The sequence below is a fragment of the Octopus sinensis genome, linkage group LG5, assembly GCF_006345805.1.
Source record: "Octopus sinensis linkage group LG5, ASM634580v1, whole genome shotgun sequence".
NCBI lineage: Eukaryota > Metazoa > Mollusca > Cephalopoda > Octopoda > Octopodidae > Octopus > Octopus sinensis.
Window position 1 is genome coordinate 26,254,423 of NC_043001.1, and position 19,622 is coordinate 26,274,044.

The following is a 19,622-nucleotide window of genomic DNA, read 5'->3' on the forward strand; positions in this document are numbered from 1 at the left end:
TACCAGTACACTGTCCAATAAAAATTTTGGTCTTCATCTATATACTTTTGATATCATCACCATCATCATTTAATGTTCATATTCCATATTAATTTTTATGTTACATTTTGTGAATAATAGCGCTGTTAGCTACAGGTTTCTAATGGACCAAACACCAGCACACTGCATTTATACTGGCAGGAGTGACGTGGAAACTCAGGTGCAACAAATATTATAACTGACTCCATTCAAAAGCACTGGCTTATCAGTCCTTTCACCTGTGTTTACATCTTTCATCAATATACATTACTGAAATACACACACACACACACACACATATAACAGGTTCCATACTGTTTCTGTCAACTAACATCCTAAGGCTATGTTAGAAGAGAATTGGGATCAAACCTGAATTATATAGCTCCAAAACAAACGTTTCTTGACCACACAACCATGCTTGGGCATTTTAATATGATAATCCTTTCTACTAAAGGCACAGGACCTGAAATTTTGGAGGAGGGGACTAGTCGATTATATCAACCCCGGCATTTCACTGATACTTAATTTATCGACCCCCCAAAAGGATGAAAGGCAAAGTCAACCTCGGCGGAATTTGAACCCAGAACATAGCAACAGCTGAAATACCACTAAACATTTCATCCAGCATGCTAACAATTCTACCAGCTTGCCACCTTCATTTTAATATGATAATATAGTAGAGATGATGGCTACTAACTATGAAACTAAACAGTATGACAGAAAACTTAAGGAATGTCAATAGAAACAATGTACAGAGCAACTTCTTAAATATCTTAGTGCATGACAGATGTCATATATTACTGAAAAACCAACAGAAAAGACTCCATTATAGAGAATAATAGCTAAAGAATTATAGAGAATAATAGCTAAAAAGGAATTACTACATTATCTGTTCTAATACACACACATACAAGTACAAAACAAAGGTGGAGAAAATAGTACTTGAATACTAACTGTAGGGTAAAATGCTATTTTATTAAAGCTGAAAAAAATTCACAAACAGCCACTCAGAGTTTCACATAACCATTCACCAGACAGTCAAGATTATTCAGAATACTATTCATGACTGTCAAACAAATGGTTATGTGAAACTCTGAGTAACAGCTTATGAAAAGTTTTTTACCTTTGATAAAATTATAAATATGTATATGAAATTTAAAAAGTAACTAAAAATTGCATTTCAGTATATATTGAATGCTGAGTTAATCTGTAAGGTCAGTCTGTTTTACTTACCCATTATCCCAAATACAGTAAAGCTGTTTTTCATTTAGTTTTTTCTGCACCCCGTTAGGAAGTCGTGCTACCTCTTCCAATTCATCAAAGGTAGGTGCAATGAAAACATCTCGAAATGTGACTTTTTCCTTAAAAGACAGAAAACAACAAATAAAATTCACCAAAAACACAAAAGTTAAAGAGGAACACAACTAAAAGGCATACATTTATTAAGGCTGTTTCATGACAAATTGTAAGACAGTGCTGGGGCAATGCCATCAGAAACAAGTACAATTTCTTTTGCTGAAGGTCCCTTTCAACTCTATGCAGAGTTTAAAACTCTACACATAATGCACACCCTTGCATTCAAATGCATAAAAACTCTTCTTTTCACAAGTTGCATCAGCTGCACTAACATATTTTAGATTAAAGACCATAAGGAAATGAAAACAAAGAATAAAAATCATGGGGAGAGCAAAATATTATAGCCATGGATGAAATAAATTTGTTCAGTATTATAAAGAAAGACATGCAAGACAAATTAAAATAATTAGTAAATGCAAAAAATATTATTTTCATAATTTTAATATCATTAAAAAAAAAATACGATGTAAAATGAGAATTCAACGAATATATTTCTTTAAATCTTTTTTCATGTCACACCATCCTCCTGAAGTCACTAGCAATGTTTCCTCAACTGTTTGCTGTGGGTGTGCATTGAAATTTGCACCGTGTGCAATTTTGTGCTTGTTTGCAAAATATATATGCATCTATGGGAGTAACCATTGCTCAAATTTCTTCAATTAAAAGAAATCTGATTTCATTTTGAAAACCTTGTGTGTGCACATTCTTTCTTTTTCTTAGCCATGAAAGTTGTGCGTGAAAGCTTAGGCGCACAGCTTAGAGAGAACACTGGTTACCAAGTGTCTTATTCCTGGAATGGTGAGCAGAAACTTCCTATGGGGCAAGTGGATAGCAGGAGAAATCTTCAGAGGAAGAAATTCTGTCAAACAAGTGTATGATGTCTCAGCTTGGATCTGAACTAGGAACCATTACAAAGAAAAATGTTTCATAGGTAACGCAACAGAATTAGATGTTGAAATCAAATGGTCAGCGAAACATCACACACACACACACACACACACACACACACAATGTGATAAGGGAGAGAGCTGGAGATAGATAGAGAAAATCAAAAAAAGAATTGTGATCAGCTCAGTGCAAATGCTAAGGACAGGTGGTAAGCAAGAAAAAAAAAACAAGTGGAACAACTAAATATTTTACCATAAACTAAAATGCAATGATAAAAATAAATGGAAAAATATGAAGATCATAATTTTCCAGATTACTAACCTAATATTTAGAGTGTATATTTATACTAACATATTGTACAAAAATACCAGTGGCTTTCTTGGTAAAACTCGAGTTAAAAAATAATGAGATGCATTTCAAATCCAGTCTGAGGCATATCCAGGAATAAGACACTTAGTGTCTATCAGAGAATGAACCAAGTAAAACAGCACAGAAACAGTCATTTTATTTTTTTGCTTTTTTCAGACACTGGACTTGAATGGCTTAGTCAATCAAATGATCTCAGTACTTCTTTTAAGTTTGATACTGTTTCTCTATCAGTTTCTTATTTTTAAACTGCTAAGTTACAATGACACAAAAAGAAAACACGATGTCTATAAAATGGTGAGAGGCAAATGCAAAGGCACACACACACACACACACACAATGGGTTTCCACACAATTCCAACTATCAAATTCTCTCACAGACAATGGTGAGCCTGGAGGCTTATAGAAAACATTTGCCCAAGATGCTATGTAGTGGGCCTGAACCCAATGCCATATAGTTGCAAAGCAAACTTCTTAACCATATGACCGTGCATGGACCAATTGTAAATATATTGTAAACATATACTTTAAAGTTGAGATCAATAGTCTAGAAAATTATCATCTTTATAAGACTAACTCTTAGCAGTCATCTGAACATTTCATATGAAAATTTCTTACAAAAAAAATATTTTTCTAAAGATGGATATAAAATGCAGGAAACAATTCAATGTGTAAAAGGATCTAATAATTAAATACAAATGAAAGATAAATTAGCCTAAAGTCCCACTTTGTTGACTCTTTTCTAAAAATGATTGTCATTTTTATTTTTGATCAACATTTAAATGTTACCGGAATTTTCAGCAGTTTCATACCAAACTATAAAAATTTAAACTATGCCTTTTGTTCATGACTACATAAATTAGCAGAGTTTCTCTTATCATCATCATCATTATCATCATTGTTTAACATCCGCTTTCTATGCTAGCATGGGTTGGATGGTTCGACCGGGGTCTGGGAAGCCAGGAGGCTGCGCCAGGCCCAGTCTGATCTGGCAGTGTTTCTACAGCTGGATGCCTTTCCTAACGCCAACCACTCCATGAGTGTAGTGGGTGCTTTTTACGTGCCACCGGCACAGGTACCAGGCGAGGCAGCGCTGGCAACGGCCACGTTCAGATGGTTCTTTTATGTGCCATCGGCACTGGTATCACAATTACAGTTTCCGTTGATTTTTGATTGACTTCCATTTCACTTGCCTCAACAGGTCTTCGCAAGCAGAGTTTTGTGTCCCAAGAAGGAAAGGTATGCATAAGTGGACTGGCTAGATAAATAAAATTCTCATGTATTTCTCTTAGATATTTTTCTCAATGATTAACCTGATATCTAAAGACTCACTTGGACTTTGCCTTCATACAATGTATGTAGGGCATGTCAGTTTTCTGGAGCCAGTCTTATCTAAATTGTGTTCAGAGGAGTTGAATTCAATACCTCAAACAAATAAAACACTTGTCAATTTTATAACTTATAGTGGTGAGTTGTTTAACCCTTCAGTATTTAAACCAGCTATATCTGGCCCGAATATTCTTCCTGTTTTGTGTTCAAACTGGCCACATCCAGCCTCTCACACCTACCCGACACAATGTCATTCAAGGCATAATGGAAATTGTAGCTGAGATACCAGTGCCAGTGGCATGTAAGAGAACCGTCCGAACGTGGCCATTGCCAGCACCGCCCCAACTGGCCTCCGTGCCGGTGGCACGAAAAAGCACCACCCGACTGTGGCCGTTGCCAGCCTCGTCTGGCCCCTGTGCCGGTGGCACGTAAAAAGCACCATCCGATTGTGGTCGTTTGCCAGCCTCGTCTGGCACCTGTGCAGGTGGCACATAAAAAGCACCCACTACACTCTCGGAGTGGTTGGCGTTAGGAAGGGCATCCAGCTGTAGAAACACTGCCAGAACAGACTGGGCCTGGCACAGCCTCCTGGCTTCCCAGACCCCAGTTGAACCGTCCAACCCATGCTAGCATGGAAAACGGACGTTAAACGATGATGATGATGATGATGATCACCAAAATCTTAAAGCCATGAGATAATGCTTGATTAATTAAAAACAATGTGAATCAATAAGCATAACATTTAACAGAATAATCTGAATGCTAAAGAGTTAACCAATATTTTAGCACCCTAACCACACTTTCTTTATCTTCTCTGTATAAAAATATACAGAATTATAAAGTGCAGGCATAGTTGTGTGGATAAAAAAATTTGCTTTAGAACCACATGATTTTAGGTTTAGTCCTTCTGCAATGGCATCTTGAGTAATTCATTTCTGCTACAGCCCAGGCCTGCTAATGCCTTATGAGTGAATTTCATTGATGGAAACTGTAAGATACTGTAAGAATTTACTCATCTCTCTAGATCAAGCCATGAAGTTATGTTACTATAAGTATTCTGTAAAGGGAAGCTTATATCATCAATATTATTTTACAGTTCACTTTCTTGCATGAGGTGAAACAGTTTAATGCATATTTTTTAGGGCTGAATGAATTTACTGTTACCAACTCCAACCTGTTTCCAAACAATGTAATATTTCCCTTGGTCCATCTAATGATATGTTTTCACTGCATACACAACGCCATTTTCCAAACAAAAATGGCGTGCATGTGTGTGCACTTGCAAGTGTACGTGTGTGTGTGTGTGTGTGTGTGTGTGTGTGTGTGTGTGTGTGCGCGCGTTCTTGTTTTGACATTTGTACACTGCTGGTAAACAAAGTCATCAGTTACACAAAACATTATCATTTGTCAGTAATCTTCTGTGAAAACATGTCTGATCATCAAGTCCTTCATGTCTGAAAGACAGCAGGGAATATTACCGTTCTTGTAAACTAGTAAGGGTTAACACAGTGCACATCCAACCAGAGAAAAACATGCCTCTATAAATTTTGTCTGACCAATGCAAGCATGGAAAAGTAGAAGTTAAAACGATGACAACTATGACAATAAAAGCTTTTCTTTACAGAAATGTTTATAGCAACATAACTTCATAACTTAACCTAGAGCTATGAGTAAATATATGAACACAGTTTGCTCTTTGGCAAACAGAAAAGGCTTTGAAGCAATCATGCCATATTCAGTTAATGCAACAAATACAATGAAACCATTTGCAAGTCATTCAATAATAACACAAATAGGCATAAAAAATGAGAGCTTGAAAATATCACTATCATCACAGAAGTCAGGAATCTGAGTCAGCTATCCAATAAACACCGAATTCAATATGGTATATTGGAATGGACCAACTGAAATAACTTCAGATTGATCAGCATGCTAATGTAACCATTTATTATTATACTTATGAAAACAGTTTGTACAGCTATATAACAATACTAGCTTAAACAAATTAAACAGAGTTCTGAAAACAAACATCAGAGAACTACTAGGTTAATTAATTGATAAGCATTATTCATAATTCAGCAGGTTCTTCAGTAGAAAACAAAGACAAGAATTTTGCTTTAGTGACATTATCACAATAATATTAATGACTGTAAAACACAAGAAATTATTACACTGGCCCAAGAAATCTAAGACAAATATAAGTATATTTGAGTAACTTTTAATCTCTTTTCTACTTTAGAGGTTTCATGTATTAAGAAAATTGTTGAAATATGTATTTTGTCGAAGATTGTTCTTATGAGATTGGATAAGCAAATAATCTCCCCACCCTCTCTCTCTCCTTCTTTGTGTATGTGTGTATATACATGTACATATGTATGTATACATGTATATATGCATTTAAGTATGTATGTTTGCATGAATGAATGAGTGAACAAATGAAAGGGAACAGTCATTTGACTGTGGCCATGCTGAAGCACCACCTTTAGTTGAGCAAATTGACCCCAGGACTTATTCTTTGTAAACCTAGAACTTATCCTATCAGTCTCTTTTGCCGAACGACTAAGTTACGGGTACATAAACACACCAGCATCAGTTGTCAAGCATTCATATGATGGGCTTATTTCACTTTCCGTCTACCAAACCTACTCACAAGGCTTTGGTCGGCCTGAGGCTATAGTAGAAGACACTTGCCCAAGGTGCCACGCAGTGGGACTGAACCCGGAACCATGTGGTTGGTAAGTAAGCTACTTACCACACAGCCACTATTTGACAACCAATGTTGGTTTGTTTACAGCCCCATAAAGTAGTGGCTTGACAAAAAGAGACTGATAGAATAAGTATCACATTTTAAAAAGAAAACATAAGTTGATTTGTTCAACTGAACCCTTCAAGGCAGTGCCCCAGTATGGCCACACTCCAATGACTGAAACAAGTCAGAGATAAAAGGAAGAATTGATTTATTCAGCTCTCCATCGTAACTTAGCTACTGGTCTACCTCTTCAGTAACACTATCTTCAGTGTTTGTTGTTTTCAAAACCTATATATTCAGTCCTTTATTCTAAGGACTTCTAACTTTCACCTTTCTCACATGCTCCAGGAATAACTAACCTTCAAACTTTCAAATTATGTAGTAATCATATCTATTTAAGCCATTCTTTCTATGTTTCTTATGCAAGAGAAGAGAGCCCCAGGTGTTATCTGCTACATCATTCTTCTACAGTCATAATGATAACAAAAATTGCAACAATTATAGCTAGTTCTGCTGATATACGAATGTAAAACAAGACATTTATCTTACAGGCTGTTCCTTGTTAGCGTCTCCATTGGCAGCATTTGTTTGTTCTGCATCATTGTCTGTGATAGAGGCAGGAAGAACAATTGGGAATTCTCGCCAATGAAATAACATCTTCTCTGCAAGCTAAATTGTAGAAAGACAAAACAATGAAAGTAAAAGAAAATATAGAGGGCTGTTTTTCTTTGTAACAAAGAGATATTTATAAATATTTTTTTTTTCAAATATTATTACTTCTAGCTAGAACATGCTGTGTTGAGTATTGCTTGAAGACAATACCTTTCTAATCAATTTAGCTTAGTATATAACTAGTTGCCTATTTTGCATTAATCTCATGTTGTTTTTTAACCCTGGGTTAACTCTTATCAAGCAGATGCATTTCAGCTGCAATCATCCCAGATGCATTTCAGCTGCAATCATCCCATCATTTTGCTTTTATAGATATAATGTATCTAAAATTGTATTCTTCCTTTTTCTTTTATTTTTAAGATGGTAGAAAGTGATGAGGCACAGTGACATAGCTTGTTATTTCTAGCAAACAGAAAATCTACCCCTGAGCACATGTTTCAAAATTGGCACCTTTTCAACAATTTTTTGTACAATAACAGTCAAATCTTTTTTCTATGTTTGTTCTTTTTTTTTTTTTTTTTGTTAATCACATTGAAGAACTTTCTGGTGTCATTGCTTTATTTGACCAGCTTCCCATGTTTTTGAACTGTCTGCTCAATCTTCTGTGATGTGTTGGTGACCGCTGACATCTGAAGAACCAAAATAAACCCTGATGTCGTAACCTCTTAACACTGGACAATCCCATGGAGTTTCATCTTATTCATGTCACACCTATATCAGTAGTTGTAATACAATTATGTATACCATAACTAATGAAATATATCATTTGATATAAGAGAAATTAGTTTGATATTGTTTGATATGTGTCACAGCACCCTTTTTTTAATATATATATATATATATATTTGCTCCCCATAACTTTAGAATGTGGCTATGCTACTGCTTCCAAGATAGATCAGATGGCTACTTTTTACTTTTACATTCCATTTGAAATAATAAAAATAATTTGAAAATTTTCAATATAAAAATCTAAATTAAGAGCTTTTCCAAATTGAACCTAATTAGGTTTAATATTCCCATTTTAAATTATAATAATATATAATGAACTTGTTGTATACAGTGCTCAGGTGCACAACAATTTAATATTAAAATGCCATTTTTTAGCACATTACATGGTGTGTGCAATAATAGTTTTTCTCTTCTTTTCTTGTGATTAGCTTAGATTTTAGTAAGAAATTATTAATTCTGTTCTTAATCAATACCAGAGATAGTTTGTGAGATTGGATAAGTTTGCATGCCAAGAGGAGAAAGTGAATTTAATGTTTCTGGTCTATCAAAACCATCAGACTTCTTTTTTTATCTCCACTAAACTGATTTAATCCACCACAAGGTTCAGTTCTTGTGATGTAGTAGCTTGTGTGCCTCAATGACCCTGAGATCTATGCTAGCAGAGCATAAGCTCCAAGTAGGTCAAAGAATAGAGGCCAAACAAATATGGACTACCTCTTCACTAAAGTAAAACCGGGTTTGTGTAGGGCCAGCAGCTCTACCTAGAAAAGGAGCAAATTTACAGATGCCAACAAGACATGGGAGGGAAAAAGACAGCCCAGAGTCAAGAAAAGTTGACAATGGCCTATTTTCTGCAGGGAGCAAAGGGAATAATTTTAAAAAATGCTGATTTATACAAACTAGTTTAGATTTAAATAGTTTAGATTCTAAAAGAAAAATCAGTGAAAAACTTTATTGAATCAATTATTGCTGTGTCCTATTAAACTATGATCTATTAAAGCAGTGTTATTGAACAAAGAAAAGAAGAAGCATTGATAAAAATATTTCTTTTAAATTGCTTTAAAGCTCAGAAATAATTCAAAACAGTCAAATTATAAATTATGAAGTCATAATTTACTCTGCACATTGTATTTATACAAAATATAAAAGTTATTTTACGTACATTCTTAATGGAGGACATGACACCTGCCATTTCAGAAGGCACGTCTGCAGGGTCATATTGGAAAAGAAGTTGTTCTTTCTGAAATGAAATATATAAATAAAACATTTTAAAACAATATGATTAAAATAACTGTCTGTTATTGGATAACAGGAATTTATAACATTTTTATACAGTAGTAAACAGTACTTATAAGAACAATACCAGCAATCTGAGGAAGCATTTTATACTCTCTATAGCTTTTTTTGATATTGTGTGCTGCGATGTAGATATTATTGTTGCTCATGTTTCTACGAAGAAGACATAGAAGATAACAGGAGAAAAATTAGTGGAAAGAAGTTCTCAATGACGACAGCAGAGATAGCAATGATGGCGAAGATGATGAACCATTGCTCAAGAAACCCAAATTCTCAGTTGTATGAGAATCGTTTTGATTATTTCATATTGTACATTGACTTGTCAAGAGAAACTGATATTCAGCAATATTATCAATATTTTAGAGACTTAGAGGAACTCATTAACCAGAATTAGCATTAGCAAGTAAATAACAGAAATTTGACTCATTCTCCAAATTCATCCCAACTCTGCTGTAATTGTTAATCCTGTGGATGATATGGATCAACCACCCACTGTTGATTCAATCCTTCCATCCTCAGTCACCTCATATTTCTACAAATAGGTGACAAGGACCAATGGAGTATCATAGCTTTACTAAATAACAATAAGAGTTATCACCTTTATTTCTATCTCTAATTTCACTACATTAATCTAATAAGTCATTTACTACAGGTAACAAGCTACAGCTCAAATTTCTTACCATAAATTCTCGAGTATAATCCGCATTTTTTTTCCCAAAATTTAAAAGTCAAAATCCCTAGTGCATATTATACACAAGGTTAAAAATGAAAATTATTTTCTAAGCAATGTTTAAGTCTCTATTTGCTGTCCGGCAATGTTTATTCAGCTGCATTTTGTGATGTCAGGCACAAAAATACCTTAAATCATCCATAATTTGCAGTAAGCAACATTTATTAAACGTTATTACTGTTATTTCTTTTTCTGCAAACAAAATGCACAAAAATGCTACACGTTTGCATTATGTTATATATACAATAATAATACAGTATGCTACCGTATACATTTTTACAAACCAAGGACGTTATATAGACCTCCTTGACTCATGTTAGAGAAGAGGTGCATATTATACACAGGGTTTAGGTTTTTCAGAGGTACAACCCCTAAAAATCCCCTGCGTATTATACTCAAGGGTGGGCTATATGCTTACTGTTTTACTTGTTTCAGTTATTTGACTGTGGCCATGCTAGAGCACTGCCTTTAGTCGAGCAAATCGATCCCAGGATTTATTCTTTGTAAGCCTAGTACTTATTCTATCGGTCTCTTTTGCCGAACCACTAAGTTACGGGGATATAAACACACCACCATCGGTCATCAAGCGATGTTGGGGGGACAAACACAGACACACATACATATAATAGATGGGCTTCCTTCAATTTCCGTCTACCAAATCCACACACAAGGCTTTGGTCGGCCCGAGGCTATAGTAGAAGACACTTGCCTAAGGTGCCACGCAGTGGGACTGAACCCGAACCATGTGGTTGGGAAGCAAGCTACTTACCACACAGCCACCCCTGCACCTATACTCGAAGATTTATGGTAATTTTTTGACATACTGTAATGTTAAACAATTTTATAAGATATTTCCAGTATTACCAACAGAGTTGCACATACTAAATCTAGAAAATGTAACTTTTAAATTGTAGTTTATCATACAAGTAAAAGAAAACTATGTCAGTGTATTTTTAGATTTAGGATCTCTTTATAACATATGTTATAGTTCCCCCCCTTCCACATACTTTACCTGGTCCTGCATGCATACAAGCCCAGACAGCTAGTATGAATCTGTGTTTTCTTGAAAACATAATGTCTCAATTTTAATTTTGCCGTAAACGAAGATTTCCTTATTAGTCCTTCATGCTTTACTTGAAACAATAAGTTTCAAAAGCCCTTCAATATTGCAAAATTGACCCAGTCTTTTTCAATGAAATGATATTGGTGGTCATTGTTTGTGTCATTTTATTGACTCACTCTCTCTCTCTCTCTTTCTCTCTCGCGCTCTTCCTTTTCTTTTCACACATATGCAGACAAAAACTAGAGTATTAGTCATGGAAAATATATTAATAGCAAAATATAACACAAAAGCTCAATACACAAAGAATGATAGTGTACTCTAGTAACAAAATAACCACAGTCACTGAGGCCAAGTTATTTCCTCATTGTTGAAAGAGACTTCATTTTAATTGTCAAATATATTTTAAATTCTGCTGCATCAGATGAAAAACAGAGAACACCTTAATGATTTTCAACTACAATAAAACAGCAATAGCATGTGTCATCGAATTCAATTCACTATGAAGACTGAAAAAGTCTTGAAACTTTTCCTGTTTTATCAAGTTATTTAGATATTAAATATGTGACCCCGCTCCACTCAATAAGTCAAATGCTAGGTGGGTTATAAGTTGTTACACAAATTACAACAGAAATATGTTCACAGAAACACACAGATGCAATTCAACACAATTTCTTCCAGATATTAGTAACCACAATAGTTAATAGCTATGGTACTTTTCTATTATCGGAGGCACATGGCCTAGTGGTTAGAGCAGCGGACTCACAGTCGAGGGATCGCAGGATCAAATCTCAGACCGGACGCTCTGTGTGTTTATGAGCGAAACACCTAAGTTCCATGCGGCTCTGGCAGAAGGTAATGGCAAACCTCTGCTGACTCTTTTGCCACAACTTTCTCTCACTCTTTCATCCTGCATCTAGCAGCTCACCTGCGATGGACCGGCGTCCCAGCCAGGTGGGGAACCTACATGCCAAGGAAACTGGGAAACCGGCCCTTATGAGCCAGGCATGGCTCGAAAAGGAACAAAAAAAATTTTTCTATTATCAACAGCCAATTTTTACTTACTAAAGGATTAGGTTATAGATTATTAACCAAAAAATTTTTAACTGAATCTTTAATTCTCAAAACACCAAAAAATCAATTATAATTGAGATTATGGAAGCAGAACATTTTCAGTGTTTCCAGAAGTGACTTGAGTATGCTGCTCACAACATACTTTCCCCAAATAAATTCAGCCAAATATAATTTCAGGTGTTGACATGCAGTTCATCAGTGGTGTTTGCTGTGCCATTTAGCTGATCTCCACATTCACTCAATGATCTCAGTGTGAACACCACTGTGCTGATCAAATGAAGATATAAGTGAGGATTCACTTTGAAGTGCTCAAATCCAACCTCTTCAGCTTCTATTGTCTTATAGACAGGTCAATTATCTGAGCAAATGATAGAGCTTTTTCCTATGGTTTCATTGGTGTTCCTTCACTACAATCACCAACTATGACCAAAAAGTACTTGGTCATCTCCTAACAGAGTCCTCCAAAAATCCACTGCTGAGGAAACATGAATAGTATTGTTCTTATGTTTAGTGAACAAGCTCTTGATTTCAGTGATTAATCCTTTGTCTCTGATCTTATTTCTTGGCTCAAGTATTTAGTGCAAATTTATTGTATGTAACTATTCCTGTTGAACAGTTGCGTTCTTGTTTATGCCTAATTCCTCCTCACAAAACTTGACTGACATCATTTCCTTGGACCAGCAATATAAGAAGTGGTTGGCTGTCATAAACGGTAGATGACTATCAGGGAACCAATTTCCAGTATGCATGTTGACCTGCTTTTGAGAAGTGGACTTCCTGCAATCCCACAAAACATACAAACCAAAGTACAGTTTCCTTTCATGACTGAGGCAGAGAAAAGATATACATTCTAACAAAAAAAAAAAAAAAAAAATTTGAAAATACCAGAAAAATATTTAGTTATTTTAATCTTTTAATAAATGATAAATTGGTTGTTTATAATAGAAAAACACCATAGTTACTATAGTGGCACAAAATACAGTCAAATATTGACCATAGATAAAGAAAATTTTCTCTTCTTTATATTCGTTAACTTTTTCATAGGTATTAAGCAAAATATTTCATCCAATTACATGTTAGGAGGGGTGGTCATTATTTTTATTGTGGCTTTTATTGTTTTTGAAATATCTCTATATTATCATGGATTCACTGATTCTTCAAATACAAATATTTATCTGAACCTGCTGAAGAAAGTATTTTTACAGCTGGTTGCCCTAACTATCCTTAAATATAAATTAGGAGAAACAGTTCTTTTTCTAGGTTAATAGTGTACTCATTGACAGGTAAAACAGAATAGTTAAGCTTAAGTTTGAAAACAATATTTTGTTTGTTAGTGATCCAGCATTTTATTGGAAGTCGTTGTGTTTATTAATATTACTTTATCAAGAGATCAGTCGTTTATTTAGAGCAGAGATTCTCAAACTTTTTAGGTCACCGTTCCCCTCATGGCCACATAATACCCTCAGCACCCCCACCCCTATTTTTATGTATAAATAAATATTTTATATTTTACTAATTTATATATACTATGAATCATTCGATATTTAATATAATATTATATAATTTGTTTACAATACTATAATAATATTATAATAAATTCATAGCGTCCCCCAATTCACTGCCTTCCTCCCAACGCCTCCTTTTTCTCTACTACTCCCCCACACACACATACACACTTAGGCACCAGTGCCCACCTGGATTGTCTCAACATCCACCAGGGGGGTGGTAGCATCCACTTTGAGAACCTGTGATTTAGAGTCACACAAAATGCTTTGCTATATTTAGTTATAATCATTTACAGTCAGAGTTCAAATCCAGCCAACATCAACTTTACCTTTCATCCCTTTTAGTACCAGTCAATTAGTGATGTCAATGTAATCAAGTACACTCTCTATCAAAAGGTGTGATTTTGCATGTCTGGTAAGTTCACTGTCATCAATTCACTGTCATCAGTTCACCACCATCAACTCGCTGTTTTTGATTTTAATATAACAGTTTTTAACTATTAATGGTAGGTGTAGGAGTGGCTGTGTGGTAAGAAGCTTGCTTACCAGCCACATGGTTCCGGGTTCAGTCCCACTGTGTGGCACCTTCTACTAAAGCCTCGGGCCGGCCAAAGCCTTGTGAGTGGATTTGGTAGACGGAAACTGAAAGAAGCCCATCATATATATGTATATATATGTGTATGGGTGTGTATGTTTGTGTGTCTGTGTTTTTCCCCCCAACATCGCTTGACAACCAATGCTGACCAGTAGAATAAGTACTAGGCTTACAAAGAATGAGTCCTGGGGTTGATTTGCTTGACTAAAGGCAGTGATCCAGTATGGCCACAGTCAAATGAGTAAAAGAGAGTAAAAGAAAAAAAAAAAGAGAGAATGGTGAGATACTATGGATATATTTTCTTGGTAAACTTTCCTCACAGTGAATTTTCTTTATGTTGCATGGATTGTGGTGAAACTTACCTGTCATCATGATTTTTTACCAATGTTAGAAATCAAAATTACATAGTCAGGGACAAAGTCAAGTATGACAGGGTTTGAACTCAGAACCACATTGAATAAATACATCACTAGATTTAATTTCTTCCCTCATGCTTTCATGTTCAAATTCCATTGTGGTCCCCTTCAGAGCCTAAGATAATGAAAATATGGTACTTGTAAAATACTGGAAGTGATTCAGTGGACCATACCTTTCCCCCATACACTCTTAACTTGAAGCCAAAGAAAAATATCAATATTATTTTTACTTCAAAAATTTAAAGAAAAAACAATACTAGAATACTGTCGCTCTTTTAGTCTTTTACCTGTTTCAGTCATTTGACTGTGGCCATGCAGGAGTACTGTCTTTAGTTAAGCATATCGACCCCAGGACGCATTCTTTCTAAGCCTAGCACTTATTCTATCGCTCTCTTTTGCAGAACTGCTAAGCTATGATGATGTAAACACACCAGCATCGGTTGCCAAGTAATGTTGGAAGGGGGGGGGGACAAACACAGACACACAAACATATACACACACATACATATATATATATATATACACATATATACGATGGGCTTCATTCAGTTTCCTTTCGTCTACCAAATCCACTCACAAGGCTTTGGTCAGCCCAAGGCTATAGTAGAAAACACTTGCCCAAGGTGCCACGCAGTGGGACTGAACCTGGAACTATGTGGTTGGGAAGCAAGCTACTTACCACATAGCCACTCCTACGCCTGTCATTTATTTTTGTTTTCAATATGAAAAACAAAAATTAAACATGTTTCAGATTGACATTTGGTTTATTAATCTCAGCCTGATCTTTAAAAAGAATTTTAATTGACATAAAAAATAAAACCTAAATGTTTTAAAGTGTCAATGGTTATATACACAAATTATAATGGAGAGTAGATCTTACGCATGAGATGAAACTTGGCAAATATTTGTGAACAGATATTGAATTTATTTAATGAAAGAACAAGGAGGTTTTTAACTACCGATTATTGAAGAAATTATTTAGTGTGCTTAAATGATTCAATACTGAAAATTTTATGATGATGATCATAACAATGATAATGACAAACATAATAACACATTATCACATACAGAAACAATTGACTAAAAATCTCAAATTAAAATGCATGGCTAGAGAAAGAATAACAAATCTGAGGAAAATTTGGTGCCAGACTATTTGGATAGAAATAAAAAAAAGAAGTTTTAAAAAATCCAATATTTACCATAAATGATGTAGATTAAATATAATTTAATATCAAAACAATGTACATAAACTGAACCCAAATTTCTAACCTAATCCATAATGCTCACTGGTTAAAATTAAATCTTGCTGTCATGAAAATTATTCTAAACTTGAATGATTCTAATTTGAGCGTTAATTTCAAGGAAAAGTGGACAAATTAAAATATAATTTTTCAGTAAATTAATAGAATAATCCCAAATAAAATAAGTAACGGAATCTACTGGCGTTCATTCAGAACCATGAGTTTAAAGCTGTGTTATACTTTTGGACAAAATGAGTTAAACTTATTTTCTGCTCCATAGCTAGGGAATATGGTTTAGACTTCCTACGGAAATTGGAGGCAATAGACTAACATCCTATGCAATGCAAGACTTGTCTTTCATTCACTCTATACTAGATGAAAATAAAGAAGAAAAAGAGCTAAGCATCAGACCTATGAAGCATTAAAACATCAAATTCTAATTTTCTGCTGGAATATATGGCAGTTTCTATTACAAGTACAAGCCAATTCTATAAATATTCATATATTACTTTGGTATTTCTAAAGAGAGAGACTTTCAAAGTAGGAAGCTAGTTTGTAAACAACATCAATAAAAAAGGAGAAGAGTGTAATTAGAACAGCCTACAGATAACAATTTCAAAAAATAAATCACTGAGGTTATTGCTGTATGATTGATTTCAAAATGAAATAAACACATGGAACAGTTTGATAAAGAGGGGCTTTTTCTTCTTTTTTTAATGGGTTCAAAACCATTACAATAACTAATGCCTTAATGGTGTTAGGTTGACTCTCTTGATTTTTTGGTTTTTACTTTTTAATCATCAACTTTAATGTAAAACGACAACAATATCTTCTAACCATACTTTCTGGGGGTTTTTTTTGTTGTTTTTTCTTTTGTTCTTACACTGTTTTCTCATTATCAGCTCATCTATTTTTCCATTTACATCCTAAAAATTATTGACAGTGTATCACATTCTTTTCTCCCTCTCAAAACTGACCGATTTATTTATGAAAATTCAAACAAAACAAAATGCATTAACTTAACGCAAAACAATTATTTTGTTTGTTTGAAAAAATGAATTTTTCTTGAAATAAATTTATATATTTTGAGAATACTACTGGATAATTTTAACAAGCAACTTGAAAATAAGTGTAGCAAAAAGTGTTTTGGTAAATGCTTTAAATGGCAAATCAAAACCAAAAACTTATTTCTTCTTGCTGATGTATCAAGTTCATTTTACAGTCTTAGTATTTCCAATTGCTTTGGGTTTACATACGTTTCTTTAATAAAATAATTATCTTGTAATTTGTAAGTAAAAAAAAGAAATTGAAGAATTCAAAAGCAACAACAAATAATCCTGCTTGAAAAACAATTCTCCACAATAAAACATATATTCAAAAGCTTTATTTTTGTTATAAAGATTCCATCGCTGTGTGAATTTAGTATTCAACTATTATTATTTATTCTTACAATACACATTATCTTCCTCTTTCTATAAGTCTGTTTTAAAAACTGTCTCATGTGAGTACTGTATTCTTTCTAACACAAACTGTACTTACACAAAACATGAACTAGTGATATAAAATACTTTACTGAAACAATGCTTCAGCTTTTATAACTATTTCAAGCCACTCCTTGCATTGAATGCAATTTATCAATAATCTTGCTGTTCAAAATCTGTCTCTATTATTTAAGAAAAAAAAAACAGTCTAAAGAAAGCTATTTGAAACATCTGTATTTTAGCGCAAGTTCCTCTATCCTATTTGAGGAGTTTAATAACATAGCTTCAAAGTTAAAAGGCATTCATAAAACAATACATTTTCTCTGTTGATAGGTTGGCCTCATTATCAAATGAGCTGATTATGTTAATTCATAGAATCCTGAACTCACAGAGCAGAATATCCTGCTTATAGACTAAGTGAATGAAGGTGAAAAAAAGCCCCCACATATGGTATTGAAAAACAGAACTGATAAATGCAACAACCGTGTGTAGGGAGGGGAAGGAAATGAATGAATAAAAAAGAAAATAGGGAAAAGGGGAAGGAGGAACATAGATAATTTGTGAGAAAATAGGATGAGTTTATTTCATCTTATTATGATAAACAGAACAAGATAAAAATTGTAGTGTTTGATTAATAAAATTAGTAATGTATACGAAAGGTGACTATGAAAGCATGGACAAATGCATAAAAATGCATTTATAAATAAATATATATTATAATCATTTGGGAGGCGGTGAGCTGGCAGAAATGTTAGCGTGCCGGGCGAAATGCTTAGCGGTATTTCGTTTGTCATTACGTTCTGAGTTCAAATTCCGCCAAGGTCGGTTTTGCCTTTCATCCTCTCGGGGTCGATAAATAAAGTACCAGTTTCGCACTGGGTCGATGTAATCGACTTAATCCCTTTGTCTGTCCTTGTTTGTCCCCTCTATGTTTAGCCCCTTGTGGGTAGTAAAGAAATATATATATTATAACCATTTGGACATTCCACTAACAAAACTGGAATTTTTATTTCTTTCAAGTCTATAAGATTGTGACAAAATAAAGGAGTAAATAATACAGTCATTTTTTAAAGTTAAATTACTTTGAAAAGCATAAAAATCAAATAATAATTTTCATTTTACTTTTTGCAAACACAGATTTATAAAAAATAAACAGATAGTGATTAATGGTAAACACAAATGAATAAAATAAAGTGCCTAGTGAATGAGATTTTGAGAAACATATAAATTGCAAAAATAAACCTGGGAAATTCTAGATTCCACTCATTTAATAATCGTTTGAACTTTTATTTAACTGGTTAAAATGTTGATGATAGCTGAAATCTATTTGTCCTTAATTTTCTTTCCTTTCCTTTTTACTTTTTTACATTACTATCATAACCAATTTCAACTTATAGATGAGAATGTTTCTGAAGCTGGATGAATTGTATGACTTTTTTTTCATAGAAACAACTAAAAGTGCTGATTGATTAGCTCAATATAGCAAAACAGATCTTCTTTCACAAATGCTTTACTATCTCATTTTGTGTGTGTGTGTGTGTGTGTGTGAGTCTGCATGCTTGCACATGCATGCATGCACACACATACACACACACAGGCATTCATGCACACATCTGTGTGTATTACCCTACCATCTTTTGATTAGAAATCCTAATTAAATCCTTTGTTTGATAAGCAACCTCTAAGCCATTGATCCACTCAGGCAGAGCTGATCACAACTATCCAACACCAATAACTTTTGACACATCTCTAACGATTAATAGAAATTTATGACAGTAATTAATTTAACTATTTTTTTCTCCTTTTTTGCAATGTAAAAATTGCCAATGATTCTCAAATCTGATGTAAAACAGAGCGTAAGCTGTGGCTCACAGAAAACCATCTTTTGCTTAACTAATGAACTGTTTACAATAATTACAGTTAGAATCAAATGACAGTAGGCAGATATCAGTGGACCAAACTTCAAACGCTTTGTTTTTTGTTTACATAGCAGCTTTCCATCTTTTAATAAAGTATTCAGTGGAAGTTGGCTTACAGCTCTTGGAAGTGTATTAGATGTAGAATGACATTGCTAGGAGTGGTACCTGCAGTATCTTTGGTGGGATCACAGGTTAAAC

At 34.2% G+C, this 19,622-nt stretch overlaps 1 protein-coding gene across 2 annotated transcripts in view; it reads right to left on the bottom strand.

Moving 5' to 3' along the window:
- LOC115211608 overlaps positions 1-19,622 on the bottom strand; it is a 481,864-nt gene that overhangs the window by 298,158 nt on the left and 164,084 nt on the right. For both annotated transcript variants that reach the window (XM_036503259.1, XM_029780201.2), the window contains exons 3-5: positions 9,270-9,347; positions 7,256-7,375; positions 1,252-1,379 (exon numbers count right to left, since the gene is read on the bottom strand). In XM_036503259.1, the coding sequence (XP_036359152.1) occupies positions 1,252-1,379; positions 7,256-7,375; positions 9,270-9,347 (326 nt within the window). The remainder of the gene's footprint in view (positions 1-1,251; positions 1,380-7,255; positions 7,376-9,269; positions 9,348-19,622) is intronic.